Source organism: Oncorhynchus gorbuscha, linkage group LG18 (assembly GCF_021184085.1).
Source record: "Oncorhynchus gorbuscha isolate QuinsamMale2020 ecotype Even-year linkage group LG18, OgorEven_v1.0, whole genome shotgun sequence".
Classification (NCBI taxonomy): domain Eukaryota; kingdom Metazoa; phylum Chordata; class Actinopteri; order Salmoniformes; family Salmonidae; genus Oncorhynchus; species Oncorhynchus gorbuscha.
Genome location: NC_060190.1, coordinates 40,909,648 through 40,933,023, shown reverse-complemented (window position 1 = coordinate 40,933,023; position 23,376 = coordinate 40,909,648). Strand labels below are relative to the sequence as shown.

The 23,376-nt window shown below is 45.4% G+C and overlaps 1 protein-coding gene across 3 annotated transcripts in view; it reads right to left on the bottom strand.

The window, feature by feature from the left end:
* The window catches only part of LOC124003085 (paxillin-like), a 59,248-nt gene that overhangs the window by 16,600 nt on the left and 19,272 nt on the right, over window positions 1-23,376 (bottom strand). Inside the window, exons 1-6 of one of the 3 annotated variants that reach the window (XM_046311134.1) lie at window positions 15,980-16,122; window positions 14,390-14,583; window positions 13,992-14,047; window positions 13,754-13,884; window positions 13,371-13,566; window positions 12,423-12,561 (exon numbers count right to left, since the gene is read on the bottom strand). In XM_046311134.1, the coding sequence (XP_046167090.1) occupies window positions 12,423-12,561; window positions 13,371-13,566; window positions 13,754-13,850 (432 nt within the window). In that variant the 5' untranslated portion in view covers window positions 13,851-13,884; window positions 13,992-14,047; window positions 14,390-14,583; window positions 15,980-16,122. Of the gene's footprint in view, window positions 1-12,422; window positions 12,562-13,370; window positions 13,567-13,753; window positions 13,885-13,991; window positions 14,048-14,389; window positions 14,584-15,960; window positions 16,123-23,376 lie in introns of those variants that run through there. The other 2 variants (XM_046311133.1, XM_046311132.1) reach the window with 2 other exon arrangements.

Sequence of the window (23,376 nt, the reverse complement as noted above, 5' to 3'; positions counted from 1 at the left end):
AATTTTAGAATAAGGCTGTAACATAACATTTGGAAAAAGTCAAGGGGTTTGAATACTTTCCGAAGGCACTGTATATCCTTGTTAAGTTCACAATAGCCAACATTCTACACAAGACAGAAAATACAAACTCCATGCATAACTTCTCAGGTAAAACTTTGACAAGATGCCCTATACATTCAAGTCCTTGTGTCCTCATGTTGTGTTCATGTGAGTCACTCTCCCAAAATAAGAGCCCATCTCAATCACTTCAACTTGATAATAACTGACATACTGTGACAGAGCTAAGTTGAACTTGAATGAGCCTAGTGGATACAGTCTGATCGCTGCTTAATCCAAAATATGTGCATTTGGAATAGGCCAGAAAATTGACAGTCCAATCAGCATCCTCTCAGAAACAGTGGGTGGGTTTTGGACAAAAACCAACTCAGTCAAACGTTGCTTTGAATTAGGCCATCCTCTGATTGGTTGAAAGTGATCCAATCGCTGACAAGTTAGTTTTGAATAATGCCCCATTACAGACACAGACTCGAAGATGAGAAATCCCAGACATATAAGCGAAGTGAAAAAGGATGGTGAACTTAGCGATCAGACTGATTCCACCAGGCTAGAATGAGCCATCATCAGATAAAAATTGAATGGCATCATATATATTAGCGATCATTATCATCTCTGTATGTTACTGGCTCCGTTACACCTATTAGTGTGTGACACCACCAGTGCCAGGATACATGGGAAAGATGAAATGTGTCAAAGTGGGGATATGGCCTCAAACTTGGCCTAATAAAAGATAAACCATACGGTGTCTTAGAGCCTTTAATCTCACGTGCCAGCTTATTTTGGGAGAGCGTTGTTGCGGGTGGGTGGTTTGTTGGGAGGGAGCATCGTACTTGGCCCGAGGTGGACAGCCTCTCCACGGCCGAAGGCTGGTTCAGGGGCAGGTCCAGGGTGGTCTCGGGGGTTCCTGGACACGTCGAGGGGGTCAAACAGTCATCCATCCAGCTGGCCTTGTTAATGGGGGTCATCGTCCCCTGGCGCCCGTCCAGGGACGTGCTGTGCTTTGGGTCAATACTTTCCTTGTCCTCCCAAGTCCTTTCCTTGTATCTTGCCATGGAATAAAGCTCCTCTTTGTCCTGATGGGTCTCCTTGGCATGCTTCACTTCTCCCTCTGGCAGGGTAAAGTCGAAGGACAGCAATCTGTCAAGGGTGTCCTCCAGCATGGGCTCCCGACATGGCCATGTTATCCCCAAGTCAGGACATGCAGCAGGGGGCTCTGCTAGCTGAGCAGCAGGTGTTTCTGGATGCTTCTCCTTCAGTGAGGAAGATGGATCAATGGAGGGTGACTGAGGAAGGGTGATCGTTTTAGGAGTGGGACTCTTAGCAACACTAACAAAAACGGGGCTCTTAGCAACCAGAACTGGACGGGGGCTCTTGGCAACTGGAAGAGGACTGAGGCTTTTAGGAATCGGAACAGGACTGGGGCTCTTAGCAACCATAACTGGTCCAAGAGTCTTGGCAGCAGTTATAGGACTATGGGTCTTGACAAGAGTCATGGGACTAAGGGTCTTGGCAACAGTTACTGGACTAGGTGTCTTGGGGGTCTTATTATCCACTGCAGGACTGTTGTACTTTACAACGGGGGCAACAGAAGGATAGGGGGTATTTGGCAAAGTGTGGCTTGTGGTGTTAGAGACCACAGTGAGGGACTCCATGTGGGAGGTCAGCGTAGTTCTCACGTTGGGATCAGTTACTCCTCCCAGTTGTGTGTGAATCTGGGTGTACTGGAGGCTCTGGGACGAGGCCAACAAAACGGAGGAGGCTGAAGCAGCTGAGAGGGGGGTGGAGGAGGGCGGGCCAGAGCAGGCATCTTCATCTATGTGGAGGTCTAAAGGAACAGGGTCACAGGAGGGGGACGTGTCACTGGGGGGCTCCAGCTGCAGATCACCAGGCCCAGTTGGGTCTCTGGTTACAACTACTGGGGAAGCAGGTGACTTTGTCTCCAAGGAGGAGGGTTCTGATCCTTGACTGATCAGGAGGGTATTCATATTGACAGACAACTGAGAACCAGACTGGAGGACGGGCAGCACAGAAACAATAATAGAAGACAGGGAGGAAAAAAAAGGGGAAATGGTTTCAGGAGAGGTAGAAAAAGGAAGTTGCCACAGCGGCAGACATGCACCATGGCAAATTAACCATGACAACTTCCTCAATAAAGCTGTGTGAAAATTGGAATTATATATATATATATATATCACTGTGATGGATATACAAATCATTCACATTCCACACTCATTGCATCAGTGTAAATACATTGTTGTATCAATAAGGTAAATGGTAGGAAATGCCTGATCGAATGTACATTAGAGTCTAGACCACAGCAACACTACAGCAATCTACCTGTGTGAAGAACCCCCACATCCATGCTAAAAATTAATATACAACCAACCTTTTAAAAACAACATATGCACCATTCATTTGACTGCACATTTCACCCTACATTATGTTCCTTCACCCATCTGCATCTGCCTACCTCTCTTTCCTATCCATCTCTACACCCTTGAATGAGTAGGTGTCCAAACTTTTGACTAGTACTGTACATACGCACATACAGTACCAGTCAACAGTTTGAACACACCTACTCATTCAAGGGTTTTTCTTTATTTAAAAAAAACTATTTTACACATTATAGAATCATAGTGAAGACAACAAAACTATGTATTAACACATATGGAATCATGTAGTAACCACAAAAGTGATACAACAAATAAAAATATATTATATATTCTTCAAAGTAGCCACCCTTTTGCCTTTATGACAGCTTTGCACACTCTTGGCATTCTCTCAACCAGCTTCATGAGGTAGTCACCTGGAATGCATTTCAATTAACAGGTGTGCCTTGTTAAATGTTAATAGGTGTAATTTCCTTCCTGCTTAATGCGTGTGAGCCAATCAGTTGTGTTGTGACAAGGTAGGGGTGGTATACAGAAGATAGCCCTATTTGGTAAAAGTCCATATTATGACAAGAACAGCTCAAGTAAGCAAATAAAAATGACAGTCCATACTCAGTTTAAGAAATGAAGGTCAGTCAATCCGGAAAATGTCAATACTTTGAAAGTTTCTTAAAGTGCAGTCGTAAAAACCATCAAGCGCTATGATGAAACTAGCCCTCATGAGGACTGCCTCAGGAAAGGAAGACCCAGAATTACTTCTGCTGTAGAAGATATGTTACCAGCCAGAAGAAATGGCAGCAGTTTTACGGGCGCACAACCAATTGTGCTATTATGTGGGGTTTATTGCGTTATTTGTAACTTATTTTGTACATAATGTTTCTGCAACCATATCTTACGGCAAAAAAGAGCTTCTGGATATCAGGACAGCGATCACTCACCTCGGATTAGACTAAGAGCTTCTGGATATCAGGACAGCGATCACTCACCTCGGATTAGACTAAGAGCTTCTGGATATCAGGACAGCGATCACTCACCTCGGATTAGACAACGATCTTTTCTACAACAAGGACGACGCACAAGACATTCTCCAAACACCCCACAGCGCCGACATCCCCGTTATTTGCAAGAGGAAGCGACGCAGGAACAGAGCACAATGAGCCGGATGCCTGGTCAAGACCCGGAGAAGGAGAGTGGGAAAGCTGCCGGTACCGTCAATGCTACTCACCAATGTGCAATCATTGGACAATAAATTAGACGAGGTATGATCACGAATATCCTAAAAAATGGTGATATCCTATGTTTCACGGAATCGTGGCTGAATGACGACATGGATATGTCATGTTTTGTCTTAGATTTTCTTCCCTTGTTTTCCGTTCCTGTCCTGTCGGATCCTTGTCTAGTGTTCACCGTGCTGTGTCTATGTATTGCCCTGTCGTGTCGTGTTTCCCTCAGATGCTGCGTGGTGAGCAGGTGTCTGAGTCTGCTACGTTCAAGTGCCTTCCCGAGGCAACCTGCAGTTCTTGATCAAGTCTCCAGTCTGTTCTCGTCATTACGAGTAGTATTATGCCTTTTGTTTGTAAAGTAACTTTACTGGATTAAAAACTCTTTTTCGCCAAGTCGCTTTTGGGTCCTCATTCACCAGCATAACAGAAGGATCCGACCAAGGAATGGACCCAGCGACTACAGATGCTCGTAACACTGCCGTCGAGATCCAAGGAGCCATGCTCGGCAGACACGAGCAGGAATTGTCTGCTGCTCGCCATGCCGTGGAGAACCTGGCCGCTCAGGTTTCCGACCTCTCTGGACAGTTCCAGAGTCTTCGTCTCGTGCCACCTGTTACTTCCTGGCCTGCCGAGCCTCCGGAACCTAGGGTTAATAACCCACCTTGCTACTCCGGGCAGCCCACGGAGTGCCGCTCCTTTCTCACCCAGTGTGATATTGTGTTCTCTCTCCAACCCAACACATACTCTAGCGAGAGAGCTCGGGTTGCTTACGTCATTTCACTCCTTACTGGCCGGGCTCGAGAGTGGGGCACAGCTATCTGGGAGGCAAGGGCTGATTGTTCTAACAATTACCAGAACTTTAAAGAGGAGATGATTCGGGTTTTTGACCGTTCAGTTTTTGGTAGGGAGGCTATTAGGGCCCTGGCTTCCCTATGCCAAGGTGATCGATCCATAACGGATTACTCTATAGAGTTTCGCACTCTTGCTGCCTCTAGTGACTGGAACGAGCCGGCGCTGCTCGCTCGTTTTCTGGAGGGACTCCACGCAGTGGTCAAAGATGAGATTCTCTCTCGGGAGGTTCCTTCCAGTGTGGACTCTTTGATTGCTCTCGCCATCCGCATAGAACGACGGGTAGATCTTCGTCACCAAGCTCGTGGAAGAGAGCTCGCGTCAACGGTGTTTCCCTGCTCCGCATCGCAACCATCTCCCTCCTCTGGCTCAGAGACTGAGCCCATGCAGCTGGGAGGTATTCGCATCTCGACCAAGGAGAGGGAACGGAGGATCACCAACCGCCTGTGCCTCTATTGCGGATTTGATGGACATTTTGTCAATTCATGTCCAGTAAAAGGCCAGAGCTCATCAGTAAGCGGAGGGCTACTGGTGAGCGCTACTACTCAGGTCTCTTCATCTAGATCCTGTACTACTATGTCGGTCCATCTACGCTGGACCGGTTCGGGTGCTACATGCAGTGCCTTGATTGACTCTGGGGCTGAGGGTTGTTTCATGGACGAAGCATGGGCTCGGAAACATGACATTCCTTTCAGACAGTTAGACAAGCCTACGCCCATGTTTGCCTTAGATGGTAGTCATCTTCCCAGTATCAGATTTGAGACACTACCTTTAACTCTCACAGTATCTGGTAACCACAGTGAGACTATTTCTTTTTTGATTTTTCGTTCACCTTTTACACCTGTTGTTTTGGGTCATCCCTGGCTAGTATGTCATAATCCTTCTATTAATTGGTCTAGTAATTCTATCCTATCCTGGAACGTTTCTTGTCATGTGAAGTGTTTAATGTCTGCCATCCCTCCCATTTCTTCTGTCCCCACTTCTCAGGAGGAACCTGGCGATTTGACAGGAGTGCCGGAGGAATATCATGATCTGCGCACGGTCTTCAGTCGGTCCCGAGCCAACTCCCTTCCTCCTCACCGGTCGTATGATTGTAGTATTGATCTCCTTCCGGGGACCACTCCTCCTCGGGGTAGACTATACTCTCTGTCGGCTCCCGAACGTAAGGCTCTCGAGGATTATTTGTCTGTGTCTCTTGACGCCGGTACCATAGTGCCTTCTTCCTCTCCGGCCGGGGCGGGGTTCTTTTTGTTAAGAAGAAGGACGGTACTCTGCGCCCCTGCGTGGATTATCGAGGGCTGAATGACATAACGGTTAAGAATCGTTATCCGCTTCCCCTTATGTCATCAGCCTTCGAGATTCTGCAGGGAGCCAGGTGCTTTACTAAGTTGGACCTTCGTAACGCTTACCATCTCGTGCGCATCAGAGAGGGGGACGAGTGGAAAACGGCGTTTAACACTCCGTTAGGGCATTTTGAGTACCGGGTTCTGCCGTTTGGTCTCGCCAATGCGCCAGCTGTTTTTCAGGCATTAGTTAATGATGTTCTGAGAGACATGCTGAACATCTTTGTTTTTGTCTATCTTGACGATATCCTGATTTTGTCACCGTCACTCGAGATTCATGTTCAGCACGTTCGACGTGTTCTACAGCGCCTTTTAGAGAATTGTCTCTACGTAAAGGCTGAGAAGTGCTCTTTTCATGTCTCCTCCGTTACTTTTCTCGGTTCCGTTATTTCCGCTGAAGGCATTCAGATGGATTCCGCTAAGGTCCAAGCTGTCAGTGATTGGCCCGTTCCAAGGTCACGTGTCGAGTTGCAGCGCTTTTTAGGTTTCGCTAATTTCTATCGGCGTTTCATTCGTAATTTCGGTCAAGTTGCTGCCCCTCTCACAGCTCTTACTTCTGTCAAGACGTGTTTTAAGTGGTCCGGTTCCGCCCAGGGAGCTTTTGATCTTCTAAAAGAACGTTTTACGTCCGCTCCTATCCTCGTTACTCCTGACGTCACTAGACAATTCATTGTCGAGGTTGACGCTTCAGAGGTAGGCGTGGGAGCCATTCTATCCCAGCGCTTCCAGTCTGACGATAAGGTTCATCCTTGCGCTTATTTTTCTCATCGCCTGTCGCCATCTGAGCGCAACTATGATGTGGGTAACCGTGAACTGCTCGCCATCCGCTTAGCCCTAGGCGAATGGCGACAGTGGTTGGAGGGGCGACCGTTCCTTTTGTCGTTTGGACAGACCATAAGAACCTTGAGTACATCCGTTCTGCCAAACGACTTAATGCCCGTCAAGCTCGTTGGGCGTTGTTTTTCGCTCGTTTCGAGTTTGTGATTTCTTACCGTCCGGGTAGCAAAAACACCAAGCCTGATGCCTTATCCCGTCTGTTTAGTTCTTCTGTGGCTTCTACTGATCCCGAGGGGATTCTTCCTTATGGGCGTGTTGTCGGGTTGACAGTCTGGGGAATTGAAAGACAGGTTAAGCAAGCACTCACGCACACTGCGTCGCGCGCGCTTGTCCTAGTAACCTCCTTTTCGTTCCTGTTTCCACTCGTCTGGCTGTTCTTCAGTGGGCTCACTCTGCCAAGTTAGCTGGTCATCCCGGTGTTCGAGGCACTCTTGCGTCTATTCGCCAGCGCTTTTGGTGGCCGACTCAGGAGCGTGACACGCGCCGTTTCGTGGCTGCTTGTTCGGACTGCGCGCAGACTAAGTCAGGTAACTCTCCTCCTGCCGGTCGTCTCAGACCGCTCCCCATTCCTTCTCGACCATGGTCTCACATCGCCCTAGACTTCATTACCGGTCTGCCTTTGTCTGCGGGGAAGACTGTGATTCTTACGGTTGTCGATAGGTTCTCTAAGGCGGCACATTTCATTCCCCTCGCTAAACTTCCTTCCGCTAAGGAGACGGCACAAATCATTATCGAGAATGTATTCAGAATTCATGGCCTCCCGTTAGACGCCGTTTCAGACAGAGGCCCGCAATTCACGTCACAGTTTTGGAGGGAGTTCTGTCGTTTGATTGGTGCGTCCGTCAGTCTCTCTTCCGGGTTTCATCCCCAGTCTAACGGTCAAGCAGAGAGGGCCAATCAGACGATTGGTCGCATACTACGCAGCCTTTCTTTCAGAAACCCTGCGTCTTGGGCAGAACAGCTCCCCTGGGCAGAATACGCTCACAACTCGCTTCCTTCGTCTGCTACCGGGTTATCTCCGTTTCAGAGTAGTCTGGGTTACCAGCCTCCTCTGTTCTCATCCCAGCTTGCCGAGTCCAGCGTTCCCTCCGCTCAAGCGTTTGTCCAACGTTGTGAGCGCACCTGGAGGAGGGTGAGGTCTGCACTTTGCCGTTACAGGGCACAGACTGTGAGAGCCGCCAATAAACGCAGGATTAAGAGTCCAAGGTATTGTTGCGGCCAGAGAGTGTGGCTTTCCACTCGCAACCTTCCTCTTACGACAGCTTCTCGTAAGTTGACTCCGCGGTTCATTGGTCCGTTCCGTGTCTCCCAGGTCGTCAATCCTGTCGCTGTGCGACTGCTTCTTCCGCGACATCTTCGTCGCGTCCATCCTGTCTTCCATGTCTCCTGTGTCAAGCCCTTTCTTCGCACCCCCGTTCGTCTTCCCTCCCCCTCCCGTCCTTGTCGAGAGCGCACCTATTTACAAGGTACGTAAGATCATGGACATGCGTTCTCGGGGACGGGGTCACCAATACTTAGTGGATTGGGAGGGTTACGGTCCTGAGGAGAGGAGTTGGGTTCCGTCTCGGGACGTGCTGGACCGTTCACTTATTGATGATTTCCTCCGTTGCCGCCAGGATTCCTCCTCGAGTGCGCCAGGAGGCGCTCGGTGAGTGGGGGGTACTGTCATGTTTTGTCTTAGATTGTCTTGTCATTATGCTTTCCCTTCTGTTCGTTTCCCCCTGCTGGTCTTATTAGGTTCGTTCCCTTTTTCTATCCCTCTCTCTCCCCCTCCCTCTCTCTCCTCTCTCTATCGTTCCGTTCCTGCTCCCAGCTGTTCCTATTCCCCTAATCATCATTTAGTCTTCCCACACCTGTTCCTTATCTTTTCCCCTGATTAGAGTCCCTATTTCTTCCCTTGTTTTCCGTTCCTGTCCTGTCGGATCCTTGTCTAGTGTTCACCGTGCTGTGTCTATGTATTGCCCTGTCGTGTCGTGTTTCCCTCAGATGCTGCGTGGTGAGCAGGTGTCTGAGTCTGCTACGTTCAAGTGCCTTCCCGAGGCAACCTGCAGTTCTTGATCAAGTCTCCAGTCTGTTCTCGTCATTACGAGTAGTATTATGCCTTTTGTTTGTAAAGTAACTTTACTGGATTAAAAACTCTGTTTTCGCCAAGTCGCTTTTGGGTCCTCATTCACCAGCATAACAGGATATTCAGCTAGCGGGATATACGCTGCACCGGAAAGATAGAACAGCGCATTCCGGTAAGACAAGGGTGGCGGTCTGTGCATATTTGTAAACAACAGCTGGTGCACGAAATCTAAGGAAGTCTCAAGATTTTGCTAGCCTGAAGTAGAGTATATTGTGATAAATTGCAGGCCACACTACTTGTCTAGAGAGTTTTCAGCTATACTTTTCATGGCTGTTTATTTACCACCACAGACAGATGCTGGCTGCACTAAGACCGTCAGCTGTATAAGGAAAAATCAAACAGAAAACCACTCACCCAGAGGCGGCGCTCCTAGTGGCCGGAGACTTTAATGCAGGGAAACTTGAATCAGTTCTACCAAATCTCTATCAACATGTTAAATGTGCAACCAGAGGAAAAATAATTCTAGATCACCTGTACTCCACACACAGAGACGCGTACAAAGCTATCCCTCACCCTCTATTTGGTAAATCCGACCACAACTCTATCCTCCTGATTCCTGCTTACAAGCAAACATTAAAGCAGGAAGCACCAGTGACTCGGTCTGTAAACAAAGTGGTCAGATGAAGCAGACGCTAAACTACAGGCCTGTTTTGCTATCACAGACTGGAACATGTTCCGGGATTCTTCCGATGGCATTGAGGAATACACCACATCAGTCACTGGCTTTATCAATAAGTGCATCGATGACGTCCCCCCCACAGTGACTGTATGTACAGACCCCAACCAGAAGCCATGAATTACAGGCAAAATTCGCACTGAGCTAAAGGGTAGAGCTGCCGCTTTCAAGGTGCGGGACTCTAACCTGGAAGCTTACAAGAAATCCTGCTATGCCCTGCGACGAACCATCAAACAGGCAAAGTGTCAATATGGGACTAAGATTGAATCGTACCACACCGGCTCTGATGCTCGTCGGATGTGGCAGGACTTGCAAACTATTACAGACTACAAAGGGAAGCACAGCCCAGAGCTGCCCAGTGACACGAGCCTACTATACGGGTTAAATAACTTCTATGCTCGCTTCGAGGCAAGCAACACTGAGGCATGCATGTGAGCATCAGTGTTCCGGACGACTGTGTGATCACTCTCTCCATAGCCAACGTGAGTAAGACCTTTAAACAGGTCAACGTACACAAGCCTGCGGGGCCAGACAGATTATCAGGACGTGTGCTCTGGGCATGTGCTGACCAAGGTATGATCACTGACATTTTCAACATGTCCCTGATTGAGTCTGTAATACCAACATGTTTCAAGCAGACCACCATAGTCCCTGTGCCCAAGAACACAAAGGTAACCTGCCTAAATGACTACAGACCGTTGGCACTCACGTCCGTAGCCATGAAGTGCTTTGAAAGGTTGGTAATGGCTCACATCAACACCATTATCCCAGAAACCCTAGACCCACTCCAATTTGCATACCGCCCAAACAGATCCACAGATGATGCAATCTCTATTGCACTCCACACTGCCCTTTCCCACCTGGACAAAATAAACACTTATGTGAGAATGCTACTCATTGACTACAGCTCAGCATTCAACACCATAGTACCCTCAAAGCTCACCACTAAGCTAAGGATCATGGGACTAAACACCTCCCTCCAACTGGATCCTGGACTTCCTGACGGGCAAACCCCAGGTGGTGAGGGTAGGTAGTAACACATCTACCACGCTGATCCTCAACAATGGAGCTCCACAGGGGTGCGTGCTCAGTCCCTTCTTGTACTCCCTGTTTACCCACAACTGCATGGCCAAGCACGACTCCAACACCATCATTAAGTTTGTAGACGACACAACAGTGGTAGGCCTGATCACCGACAACGACAAGACAGCTTATAGGGAGGAAGTCAGAGACCTGGCCGGGTGGTGCCAGAATAACAACCTATCCCTCAACATAACCAAGACTAAGGAGATGATTGTGTACTGCAGGAAAAGGAGGACCGAACACGCCCCCATTCTCATCGACGGGGCTGTAGTGGAGAAGGTTGAGAGCTTCAAGTTCTTTGGTGTTCATATCAACAACAAACAAGAATGGTCCAAACACACCAAGACAGTAGTGCAGAGGGCACGACAAAGCCTATTCCCCCTCAGGAAACGGAAAAGATTTGGCATGGGTCCTCAGATCCCCAAAAGGTTCTACAGCTGCACCATCGAGAGCACCCTGACTGGTTGCATCACTGCCTGGTACGGAAATTGCTCGGCCTCTGACCGCAAGGCACTACAGAGGGTAGTGTGTACGGCCCAGTACATCACTGGGGATAAGCTGCCTGCCATCCAGGACCTCTACACCAGGCGGTATCAGAGGAAGGCCCTAAAAATGGTCAAAGACCCCAGCCACCCCAGTCATAGACTGTTCTCTCTACTACCGCATGGCAAGCGGTACCGGAGTGCCAAGTGTAGGACAAAAAGGCTTCTCAACGGTTTTTACCCCCAAGCCATAAGACTCCTGAACAGGTAATCAAATGGCCACCTGGACTATTTGCATTGTGTGCCCCCTCTTTTTACACTGCTGATATTCTCTGTTTATCATATATGCATAGTCACTTTAACGATACATTCATGCACATATTACCTCAATTGGGCCGACCAACCAGTGCTACCGCACATTGGCTAACCAGGCTATGTGCATTGTGTCCTGCCACCCACCACCTGCCAACCCCTATTTTACGCTACTGCTACTCTCTGTTCATCATATATGCATAGTCACTTTCACCATATCTACATACTCCCTCAATCAGCCTGACTAACCGGTGTCTGTATGTAGCGTCGCTACTTTTATAGCCTCGCTACTATAGCCTGTCTTTTTACTGTTGTTTTATTTCTTTACTTACCTATTGTTCACCTAACATCTTTGCACTATTGGCTAGAGCCTGTAAGTAAGCATTTCACTGTAAGGTATTCGGCACACGTGGCAAATAAACTTTGATTTGATTTGAAATTGCGGCCCAAATAAATGCTTCACAGAGTTCAAGTAACAGACACATCTCAACATCAACTGTTCAGAGGAGACCTTCATGGTGAAATGAGGCCTTCATGGTCAAATTCCTGCTAAGAAACCACTACTAAAGGACACCAATAATAAGAAGAGACTTGCTTGGGCCAAGAAAAAGGAGCAATGTACATTAGACCGGTGGAAATCTGTATTTTGGTCTGATGAGTCTGAGATTTTTGGATCCAACCGCCATGTCTTTGTGAGACGCAGAGTAGCCAACAAGTGCTCAGCACATGTGGGAACTCCTTTAAGACTGTTGGAAAAGCATTCCAGGTGAAGCTGGTTGAGAGAATGACAAGAGTGTGCAAAGCTGTCATCAAGGCAAAGGGTGGCTACTTTGAAGAATCTAAAATCTCAAATCTATTTTGATTCGTTTAACACTTTTTTTGGTTACTACATGATTCCATGTGTGTTATTTTGTAGAAAATAGTAAAATAAAGAAAAACCTTTGAATGAGTAGGTGTGTCCAAACTTTTGACTGGTACTGTATATACATACACATATAGACACATCCTGGTAAAAAAAAAAGAATATTTCTGTAAAACTTACATTGCTCTGGACTTTGAAGTCGGACAGCGAGGCCATGAGCTCGTCGAGCTCCCTCGTGGCGGAGGAGGCAGAGATTCTGGCCTGCAGCTGGGAGGGTGTCTCCTCCTCCCCCTCCGTAAACTCCACCAAGGGGATGGGACTAGAAATCAAATATAAACAACAAACATTAGGCCATAAATGACCATAGTCAAACATGAGAAACACACAGGAGAATAGTACAATCAGTGTGTAAGATGAAACGGTCTTCTGGAACATAAGGTGCAGTGTCACTGCTTTCCTGTCAATTTTCCCTCATTTCTGGGGATAGGAACGTTTTTGACCAGCTCTAAAGCCTTCCGCATGCTTCGGTTCGGCTGGCACCTAGTCGAACCGAACAAATATGCTCGCATATTCCCCTAAAATACCTTTTCTTGAAAATTGCGGCAATTGTACAATTTATCCATCTTGTGATGACGCAGCCAGTATATACTTCCACAAAATAGTCCGAATTAATCTAACATAACTCAAATAATAATTTTGACCTTTTTGTCAAGGAGATCTTAGTCGTGCAATTTTACATCTGAGGCTGGTGCAGTATTTCTCAAGTGAAATGATAAAAACTTAATTAATCAAATAAAAACAACAAACATTAGGCCATAAATGACCACAGTCAAACATGAGAAACACACAGGAGAATAGTACAATCAGTGTGTAAGATGAAACGGTCTTCCCGGAACTTGAGGTGCAGTGTCATTTTCCACCATAATTTGCAAAAAATCCTACAATGTGATTTTCTGGATTTTTTTGCTCATTTTGTCTGTCATAGTTGAAGTGTACCTATAATGAAAATTACAGGCCTCTCTCATCTTTTTAAGTGGGAGAAGTTGCACAATTGGTCGCTGACTAAATACGTTTTTGCCCCACTGTATATGCTCGAACTGGGAAGCACGAGGACGCCTTAATCCTTACATGGGGGAGGGCACAGAACTTTCTAGCTCGTCCAGAAGGCTCTCAACGCTGGGGCGCACGTCTTCAATGACCCTGGTGGCTACGCTGCGCTTGGGCTTCTCCATGGTGGGGGGAGGCACCTTGCCGGCCCCCGAAACCCCGTTCTCCTGCACATAGTGGGTGGTGCTGCTAGAGGGGAGGGGCGGGGCTGTCTCCTCTGCAACAGAGATGGAGAAATATACATCTTTACACACAGTATTCCCTTAGTTTCAACAAAGACGAAGTGCCTGCTAAATGCTTTATGTACCAAAAAGAGTTTTGGACCCGTGAGCCCTGGTCAAAAGCAGTGCACTACTTAGGAAATAGGGTGCCATTTGGGTTGCAGACATAATGGTATAGCGTACCCTCAGTCGGGAAGGAGGGCGTGTTGTGTTGCACAGCGTTGAGCTCCAGAAGCAGCCGGTCCAACTCCGACAAGTTGCTGCCCAGGAAGGAGCTCATGGCAGCCTCTGCACTCTTTTGCTTGTTGGGGAAGCTGCAGAAACCAACAGAGACACAAACATCAGTAACAGACATCTGATGTTCATTTTGTCTTGCGACACAACACAAACAAAAGTGTATTGTTATTATTAGCATTCTTACCTGTAGACGTGGTCGTCTTCACTTTGGGGTAAGGGGGGGGAGCTACTGCTGTAGGACTTAGAAAGGGTAGGTACAAATCAAAATGTATTGCTTTACGTACAAGCCCTTAACCAACAATGCAGTTCAAGAAATAGAGTTAAGACACACATTTTGAAGTGCAGTATGTGAGTGGTCCAGATGGGTCATGTGGTAAATGAGTGTATGTCAACGGTGTTCAACTTTACCCTCAAAGGGTCATGTGGATACAGGCTTTTGATCATCCATTCATAGTCTTCACCAATACTTTATTAGTTGAACCGGGTATGTAACTTACTTGAACAAAAGCCTGCACCACACCTGCCTTTTGGGTATGTACTGTACTGTATGACATATACACAAAGGTGTATATGAGTATGTACCTGTGTGGATGAGCGGGTGGATTCTAGGGGGTCGAGCGCGGTTCCGTTCAGGGCCTCAGTAGAGGGATGTTGGGGTACAGGGGGGGACGAGTCCGGTCCTCCCGTGGGGAAAGAGTAGGGCGTCTCGTCCGGCAGAAACACCGGCCGCTTGGAGATGTGGGAGGTTGTCGACTCCAAGTCCGCCAGCAAAGCATCTAGGAACATAGAGAGTAAGATCCATTTTTCAAATGCAGCAAGTGGCAATCTTAAAACCAACAGTTGGCCTGCTGTAAGCAGAAAATCACTGACAAGTTTGACAACACTCAACATCGGGAAATCCCAGTTGCTTGTTTGATTGCATCTCTCAAGGAGAGGTTTCATTTTAAAACGTAGGCTATCCTGTCCCTAGATCTCCTATCATCTAATGTACCACAATGTTGTGCCGGACAGTGAATCCCTAATCTACCGAAGTTTCAAACTTCATTGTTGTGGAAGTTTTTTTTCTCATCATCATCATCATCCTCCTCCTCCTACTGGTCATCAGTAAGTACCCCCGGCCGTGTGAGGTCCAGACGCTTTCCCAACGTGTCCAAACACAGCCAGGTGGGAATAACATTCAGACATTGCAGCAGACTAGTAAATAATCCACTTCACTGAATCATCTGGACTATGTCACCACTCAGCACCACTCCTTTGGTTACTCATTTACTCTGCTGTAGTACACTTACACTGGTTCACTCACTCTGCTGCTCCCAGAGTTCCACTGCCAAGAATAGAGTGTGAAGTGAACAGTGGCCACACGTGAAAGCCTCGGTACCTCAACATTAAAATGTTGACTTTACTAAGCATTTATGGTAACACTTTACATTCGGGCACCCTTTAAACAAACTATTAATAAACAGTTTATATACTACTTATAAACATTTTGTGAATCATTTTAAGTATACCTTCATCTAAAGAGTAAGCCTACTACCAGAATCTTCTCTGCCCAGGTTGTATTCACGGCCAACCAATTGTTGCTTTCCACCTTTGATTGGTTCATCTAGATCATGTCCGGTTCAATGCCTTGGAAACATGGAACCAAACCCAATTTGGGATTCAACACCACACAATCCCCAGCTCCCCTCTAAATGCAGCCATTATATCCGAGGTAACAAAACGGCGAGCCAATCAGCCACCCAGACAGTTTGTGGGCATTGAAGAGAACTTGAGGAAGACGACATCATCCACACCCACTCTGTAAACCACCTCTACTGTTACACAACCATGTCCCGACACTTCTCTCAAGATCTTAAATCGATGCCTCCGATTTCACAAGTGTGTGAAACTGTGTGCAATGCAATCCCCCCTTCTTCACTAATAATACTTACCCTACTGTCTTAAATAGACTCTGCTTCAGTCAGAACATTGAACAGAAAAGCAAACAAAAGCACATCCATAAATGAACTGTGAATGATATACACCTAAACTTGAAGAAGTCAACAATACACTGCCACACTGAACCAAGCAACTGATAAGATGATTGAAGCATTATGCGCTGAAAACTGATGCCGACAAAAGGTGAGAAATAAAAAGAAAACCTTGAGACTCACATATGTGGAAACGACATACCTGAGGCGATAAAGACTAGCACATACACACCCCGGAAGGACGAAGACAGGAATGCAGAGGAAGACTGGGAAGAAGAACGCAACCCAAACACACTGGCTGACAGGCAGGAACTGCTACCCTTAACTAGCACCAGAGACGGGTAATGAGAGACTGAGACAGGAGGGAAGGAAAGGAGGGAGGGAAGAGGGGAGGCGTCACGTTGGTAGCAGCAGGAGGATTAGGTTTACCCCTAGCTCTGCAAGTTTGAAGTTTCAGTGTTCTTGGCTCCATGAAGGCTGAGGTAAGAGTTTGTTTTCACTCACACGACTGCTGTCGAGAACGGTCGGCTAACTAGGCAAGTAGAGCGAACTCGACAACTTATTATACCAAAGCCTGGGAAAAACAACGTTGTGAAAAAGTTGTGAAAGTGATGGAATATATGTTGCGTCTCTTGTTCTGTCGGTCTCAAGGTTCAGTCCAGGTGCACTTGACTTCAGTGACCAATTCATTTAAAAACATAACACAACACACTCCCTCATCAGTACGGAGAGGCTGAGACAGACTGAGCGTATCCCATGGCCCAGGGAATCATGGATGCCAAAGACAGACAGTGGTGATCGCTACTGAACAGATCCACTTGGCTGGAGTTAACGTCATTAGCATGCCAGATGATGACAGGGTTTCCGAAGCAGAAGGGTTTGCTCACCAACTCTGAGACAGTGTAGACATTCCAGAGGATTTGATTCTGGATACAGCAGAGCCGGGTGTTTATTTAACTACAGCCAGATACTCCCTCTCAGGGGAGATAGATAGTCTAACAACAAACCAACTGCCCAGAGGGAAGTAGCAAACCTCAGCATCTAGAGTCAGGCTTCTTATTGGGCAATGAAAACGCTCAAAGATCCATTACCGTTTGATTTCAAGTAAAAGGGGTTTCTGAAGGTTTTTGTGTGGAAGGTTGTGTGCTAGCGCACCTGCCAGCAAAGAAGTGGATGAGGGACAGTCTTTAGGACAGCCTCCAGTTATTGTTTCTGGTAGAAAACTCGGATCATGAAGGAAACTGATTGCAACAGGTTGTGCAATACGGAGTCAGTTTTTTAAATTTATTGCTGTAGACATTAGCAGTTGTGTGGAGGCCTACAAAAAGGCCTGTGTCAGTCCTCCTTGCTAAAGGATTGAGTTGGAACATGCCAAAACACAGCAGCTTATAGCCAGCCATTCACACGGCTCTGTTACAATATCCAAACTCAAATATCACTCAGAATGAAACAATATACACTGCCTTCAGAAAGTCGTCATATCCCTTGACTTATTCCACATTTAGTTATGTTACAGCATGAATTCAAAATGGAGGAGAAAACAATATATACAATCTCACCCAACTACACACAATAACCCACAATGACAAAGTGCAAACATGTTTTTCGACATTTTCGCAAATGTATTTCAAATGAAATCCAGAAATATCCCATTTACATACGTATTCACACCCCCGAGTCAATACATGTTAGAATCACCTTTGGCGGCAATTACAGTTGAGTCTTTCTGTGTAAGTCTCCATGAGCTTTGCACACTTGGATTGTACAAACCTTAAACAGTAAAATTCTTAAATATCTGTTGGTTGATGATCATTGCTAGACGTCCATTCTCAAGCCATTGTCATCTCGGTAAGAACTCCAGTGTACAGTGCTTTCGGGAAAGTATTCAGGTCCCCAGACCCTTGCTATGACACTCAAAATTGAGCTCAGGTGCATCCTGTTTCATCCTCATCCATGAGATGTTTCTACAACTTGAAAAAAAAAAGCCATGGGGTCGAAGGAATTGTCTGGAGGGGGATGGGTATCAAATAATGTCTTCATCATTGAAGGTTCCCAAGAACACAGTGGCCGTCATTCTTAAACGGAAGAAACCACCAAGATTCTTCCTAGAGCTGGTCGACCGAATAAAATGAACAATTGGGGGAGAAGGGCCTTGGTCAGGGAGGTAACCAAGAACCCGATGGTCACTGACAGAGCTCCAGAGTTCCTCTGTGGAAATGAGAGAAACTTCCAGATAGACAACCATCTCTGCAGAACTCCACCAATCAGGCCTTTATAGTACAGTGGCCAGACGGAAGCCACTCCTCAGTAAAACACACAAGACTGTGTCACATCAGAACTCCACCAATCAGGCCTTTATAGTACAGTGGCCAGACGGAAGCCACTCCTCAGTAAAACACACAAGACTGCCTGCTTAAAGACTCTCAGACCATGAAAAACAAGATTCCATGGTCTGATGAATCAAAGATTGAACTCTTTGGCCTGAATGCCAAGTGTCACATCTAGAGGAAACCTGGCACCATCCCTACGTTGAAGCATGGTGGTGGCAGCATCATGCTACGGGGATGTTTTTCAGCGGCAGGGACTGGGAGAATAGACAGGATCGAGGCAAAGATGAACGGAACAAAGTACAGAGATCCTTGATGAAAACCTGCAACAGAGCGCTCAGGCCTCTAGACTGGGGCTAAAGTTGACCTTCTAACAGGACAATGACCCTAAGCACACAGCCAAGAGAATGAAGGAGTGGCTACGGAACAAGTCTTTGAATGTCCTTGAGTGGCCCAGCCAGAGCCCGGACTTGAACCCGATCAAACATCTTTGGAGAGACCTGAAAAAAATAGCTGTTCAGCAACACTCCCCATCCAACCTGACAGAGCTTGAGAGGATCTGCAGAGAAGAATGGGAGAAACTCCCCAAATACAGGTGTGCCAAGCCTGTAGTGTCATACCCAAGAAGACTCGAGGCTGTAATTAAAAATGTAAAACACATTTTTGCTTTGTCATTAAGGGGTATTGTGTGTAGATTGATGAGGAAAAAAATATTTTAATCTATTTTAGAATAAGGCTGTAACGTAACAAAATGTGGAAAAAGTCAAGGGGTCTGAATACTTTCCGAATGCACTGTATATTTGGCCTTGTGTTGTTGTCCTGTTGAAAGGTGAATTTGTCTCCCAGTATCTGTTGGAAATTAGACAACCAGGTTTTCCTCTAGGATTTTGTTGTGCTTAGCTCTATTTAGTTTCTTTTTAATGTAAAAAAAACTCCCTAGTCCTTGCCAATGACAAGCACATGCATACCCATAACATGATACAGCCACCACCATGCTTGAAAATATGAAGAGTGGTTCTCAGTGATGTGTTGTATTTGCCCCAAACATAACACTTTGTATTCAGTACTTAACTTCTTTGCCACATTTTTGGCAGTTTTACTTTAGTGCCTTGTTGCAAACAGGATGTTTTGGAATATTTGTTATTCTTTACAGGCCTCCTTCTTTTCACCTCGGTCATTTAGATTAGTATTGTGGAGTAACTACAATGTCCTTGGTCCATCCTCAGTTTTCTCCAATCACAACCACTAAACTCTGTTTTAATGTCACCATTGGCCTCATGGTGAAATCCCTAAGCGTTAGGAAGGATGCCTATATCTGTGTAGTGACTGGGTGTATTGATACACCATCCAAGTGTAATTAATAACTTCATGATGCTCAAAGGGATATTCAATGTCTGCTTTTTTTTTACCCACTTACCTTCTTTGTGAGGCATTGGAAAACCTCCCTGGTCTGTGTGGTTGCATCTGAGTTTGAAATTCACTCCTCGACTGAGGGACCTTACAGATAATTGTATGTGTGGGGTACAGAGATGAGGTAGTTATTCAAAAATCATGTTAAACAGAATTTTGGCCCACAGAATGAGTCCGTGCAATTTATAATATGACTTGTTCAGCAAATTTTTACTCTTGAACTCCAATGTCCACTTTGATATTACGGGATATTGAGTGTAGGCCAGTGACACAAAATCTCAATTTAATCTACTTTAAATTCAGACTAACACAACAAAATGTGGTTACTGTCAAGGGGTGTAAATACGTTCTGAAGACATGGTATTGGGAACGAATTCTAAGCAATGATTTATTTATACACTAGATGACTGATAGGGGCGCTGTTTTGAAGCCACCACACCTCCATTTTGGCATTCTCCCACCAGTGTAAAACATATTTAGGAAGCTATAGAAATGCATTTATTAATGTTTACATCTTTTTTCCACTTTTATGCTATTACAGACACCTTAATGCTTACTTTTAAATGACATTATGTGAGCTAAACATCCATATATAAAAAAATAAAAATACATTTCCTTAAAGTATAATTTTTTGAAAGTACTAATGTTACCGTCGCCACGACAATAACAGAATACTTACATTTAATTGAAATACTGTAAAATTACATTAATTCCTATGGAGGACTGCTCCTTCTGGGGAGTACCAATATTGATGACTGGTGGCTTCAAAGCCTCTCATTGGCAAATACATAGCATCATTGACTTAGTGTGCATATTGGAACTTGGCCAAGGACCTTGCACTCCTGTCTGGAACTAAGTCCCTCAGTGGCAGGGAATGAAACTACAGCAAAGTCAAAAGTACCCCGAATGAGGGAGTGTCTCCTCGAGTCGCCTGCAGCTGGGAGATAGCATTTCAACCTCTGCATACTAAACAAATCCTCTTCCCTTGAAAAAATACTGACTCCTTTGGAAGAGAACATCACGGACAGAATACATTTCTTAAATGTAATACAGTAAAAAGATATGAGCCGTATTGAAGTTCATAAACCAGTCGCCCAACAGACGGTAACTAGGGCGACTTGAGCCCCCGGGTAAGAGGTTGAGCGACCCCCTGGCTAAAATAAGAAGCCTAAAGCCCCTAAATATACACACCACCAGAGCTTTATGTGCTTGGGTGAAGAGCATGACCAAACTGCAGGATCAGCAACCATAAAGAATGTTCTAGATTTTTCCTTGCAGTGTATCGTAACCAAATACTGAACAATAGGGCTACTACACCTGAATGAAATGAAGCCTGTAAGCCAAGATAGGTGAGTTGAAGGGTGCCACGGCACAAAGAAAAGAGAAAAGAGAATGGAAAGAAATCTGAGAGAGAAGGCTAGAAGTGGGTTGGTGTGATCGTGGAGACTCCCTTCCTGTTCATATCAACGGTGAGCGGTATTTACATTTAATTATTACGATGCCGCCTTGAGCATAGAGTCACATAGGATTCATTACAAGGCCAGACAGGGAAGAGAGAAAGAGTTAGAGACACAGAGAGAGGGGAAGCCCCTCCCTAGAGCGTAGAAGTGGGTTGGTGAGACCGTGGGGGCTCCTTCCCTGTTCAAATTAACGGTGTGTGTTTTTTTAGGAGAAGACGAAGGAAGATGAAGGGATCCAGACAGAGGAAAAAGAGAAAAGGGATTTAAGAAGAGTGAGAGAACAGGTGGAGAAGAGGGAATGAAGATAAACTTTGAGTGCATTACTATGTGTTATTAATAAAGTTACATATCGCAATATTATTTTGGACTATGTTATATCTATACTTTGACTCAAAGAACCGATTTGTAAAAAACAAATTTAAAAAAACGTTTTGTTTGTTGTTGTTGCTAGGTAGCGTTTGCTAGCGCTAGTCAGCTGTACCTGCGCAAAAACTCAGGTATTTTTCATCCTACAGCTTGATCTACATCTTCTTCAGCACTTTCTTTGGGTAGGCTATCTCAGTGCTACCCACTATGTCCCATTTTCTACCCACCCAGCTAAAAAGCAGGCCTTTGCCAAGACACTGCCTATCATAAATGATCGTGTCTTCAAAAATGCCTTGCTTTTAGGCAACAATTAGTTAACAAACTCGCTTTTCCATACTAACACAACAGACAAAATTCTCCATCGGATCATGTCATAAATCCTCTACAGGATCGGTGGGTCGGGACGGTTGAGCTAACAGAGGCTAATGGGATTAGCATGAGGTTGTAAGTAACAAGAATACTTCCCAGGACATAGACATATCTGATATTGGCAGAAAGCTTCAATTCTTGTTAATCTAACTGCACTGTCCAATTTACAGTTGCCATTACAGTGAAATAATACCATGCTATTGTTTGAGGACAGTGCACAGTTATGAACTTGAAAAATTATTAATAAACAAATTAGGCACATTTGGGCAGTCTTGATACAAAATTCTGAACAGAAATGGAATGGTTCATTGGCTTAGTCTAAAACTTTGCACATACACTGCTGCCATCAAGTGGCCAAAATCTAAATTGTGCCTGGGCTGGAATAATACATTATGGCCAAAGATGACGGTACAAAGAAAATACAAAAAAATGCATGGTTTTTTCTTTGTATTATCTTTTACCAGATCTAATTTGTTATATTCTCCTATATTAATTTCACATTTTCATAAACCTCAAAGTGTTTCCTTTCAAATGGTATCAGTTATATGCATATCCTTGCTTCAGGGCCTGAACTACAGGCAGTTAGATTCAGGTATGTCATTTTCAGGGATTTTTTTTTTTTTTAAAGAGTTCGATCCTTAAGAGGATTTACACAACGGGTGAGTCTAATCCTGAATGCTGATTGGTTAAAACCTCATTCCAGCTGGTGTCTATTCCACAAGTTACCACAGGCTAAATTTATGACATTATCTCACATTTTTTTTAGAATAACATTTAGTATTCAACAGCAGATATTTGTATAAACCTTGCTGTCTGTCTCTCCAACATTGTTTCAAAATTTAAATTCGATCTCCAGCTGTCCCATAGTAATAAACGTGTCCGGAAGAGACAGACAGGCAGGCAGGAAGCGTTTCTAGGCTAGTCCAAATCATGAATCAGCTGGCATAATTTTTTATGCCAGCTGAAACGGTGAAAACGAAGTGCAGCTAGTTTTCAGTCTTTCCAGCTTCAGTTTGAAGTGATTGTGTTAGCTGTGTTGTTGGCTAGCTCCTCTGAACAACAGTGTCCTGACGAGAGAGCACATTTTCTATGCCAAGGCAAAATCGTGCCTCATTTGCTCATTGTTATGGATGTATCCAAATAAATGTCACTAGATAACAGCTTAAACAAATGCAAATGCAGCTACTGTTGTTATTCTGGCTGCACTGTTTGACGTGACTGTAAGTTAGCCGTAGATGTCTAACTAGCAAACATGGCATAAGAACGTTGCCAGCCAGTATGGTAATAAAACATTTAGAATGAACGACTGGGTCGTGTTCATAGGCACAGAACAAAAAGACTGAACAACTGGGTCCCGTCTCTAGCAACCGAACCAATAGAAGGAATGACCAGCCGGCTGAGGTAGCAACACTAGATTTGTGTCGGGACTATATCTTGTGGAAGGATGAAATAGTATGAATAAATTCAGCAAAATAATGTTTTTAATGAAAACGTGTCAATCATTATTTGAATATGTTGGCAACCCGTTGTATAAAAGTGATAATGCCTTCGAAGCCGGTGTTTGAAGGATATATTAGCACCGTTTGCAGGCCATCGACTTTGTCTTGAGCCTAACAACACCCGTGCCAATATATCCTCCAAACACCGGCTTCTCGTGCATTATCACC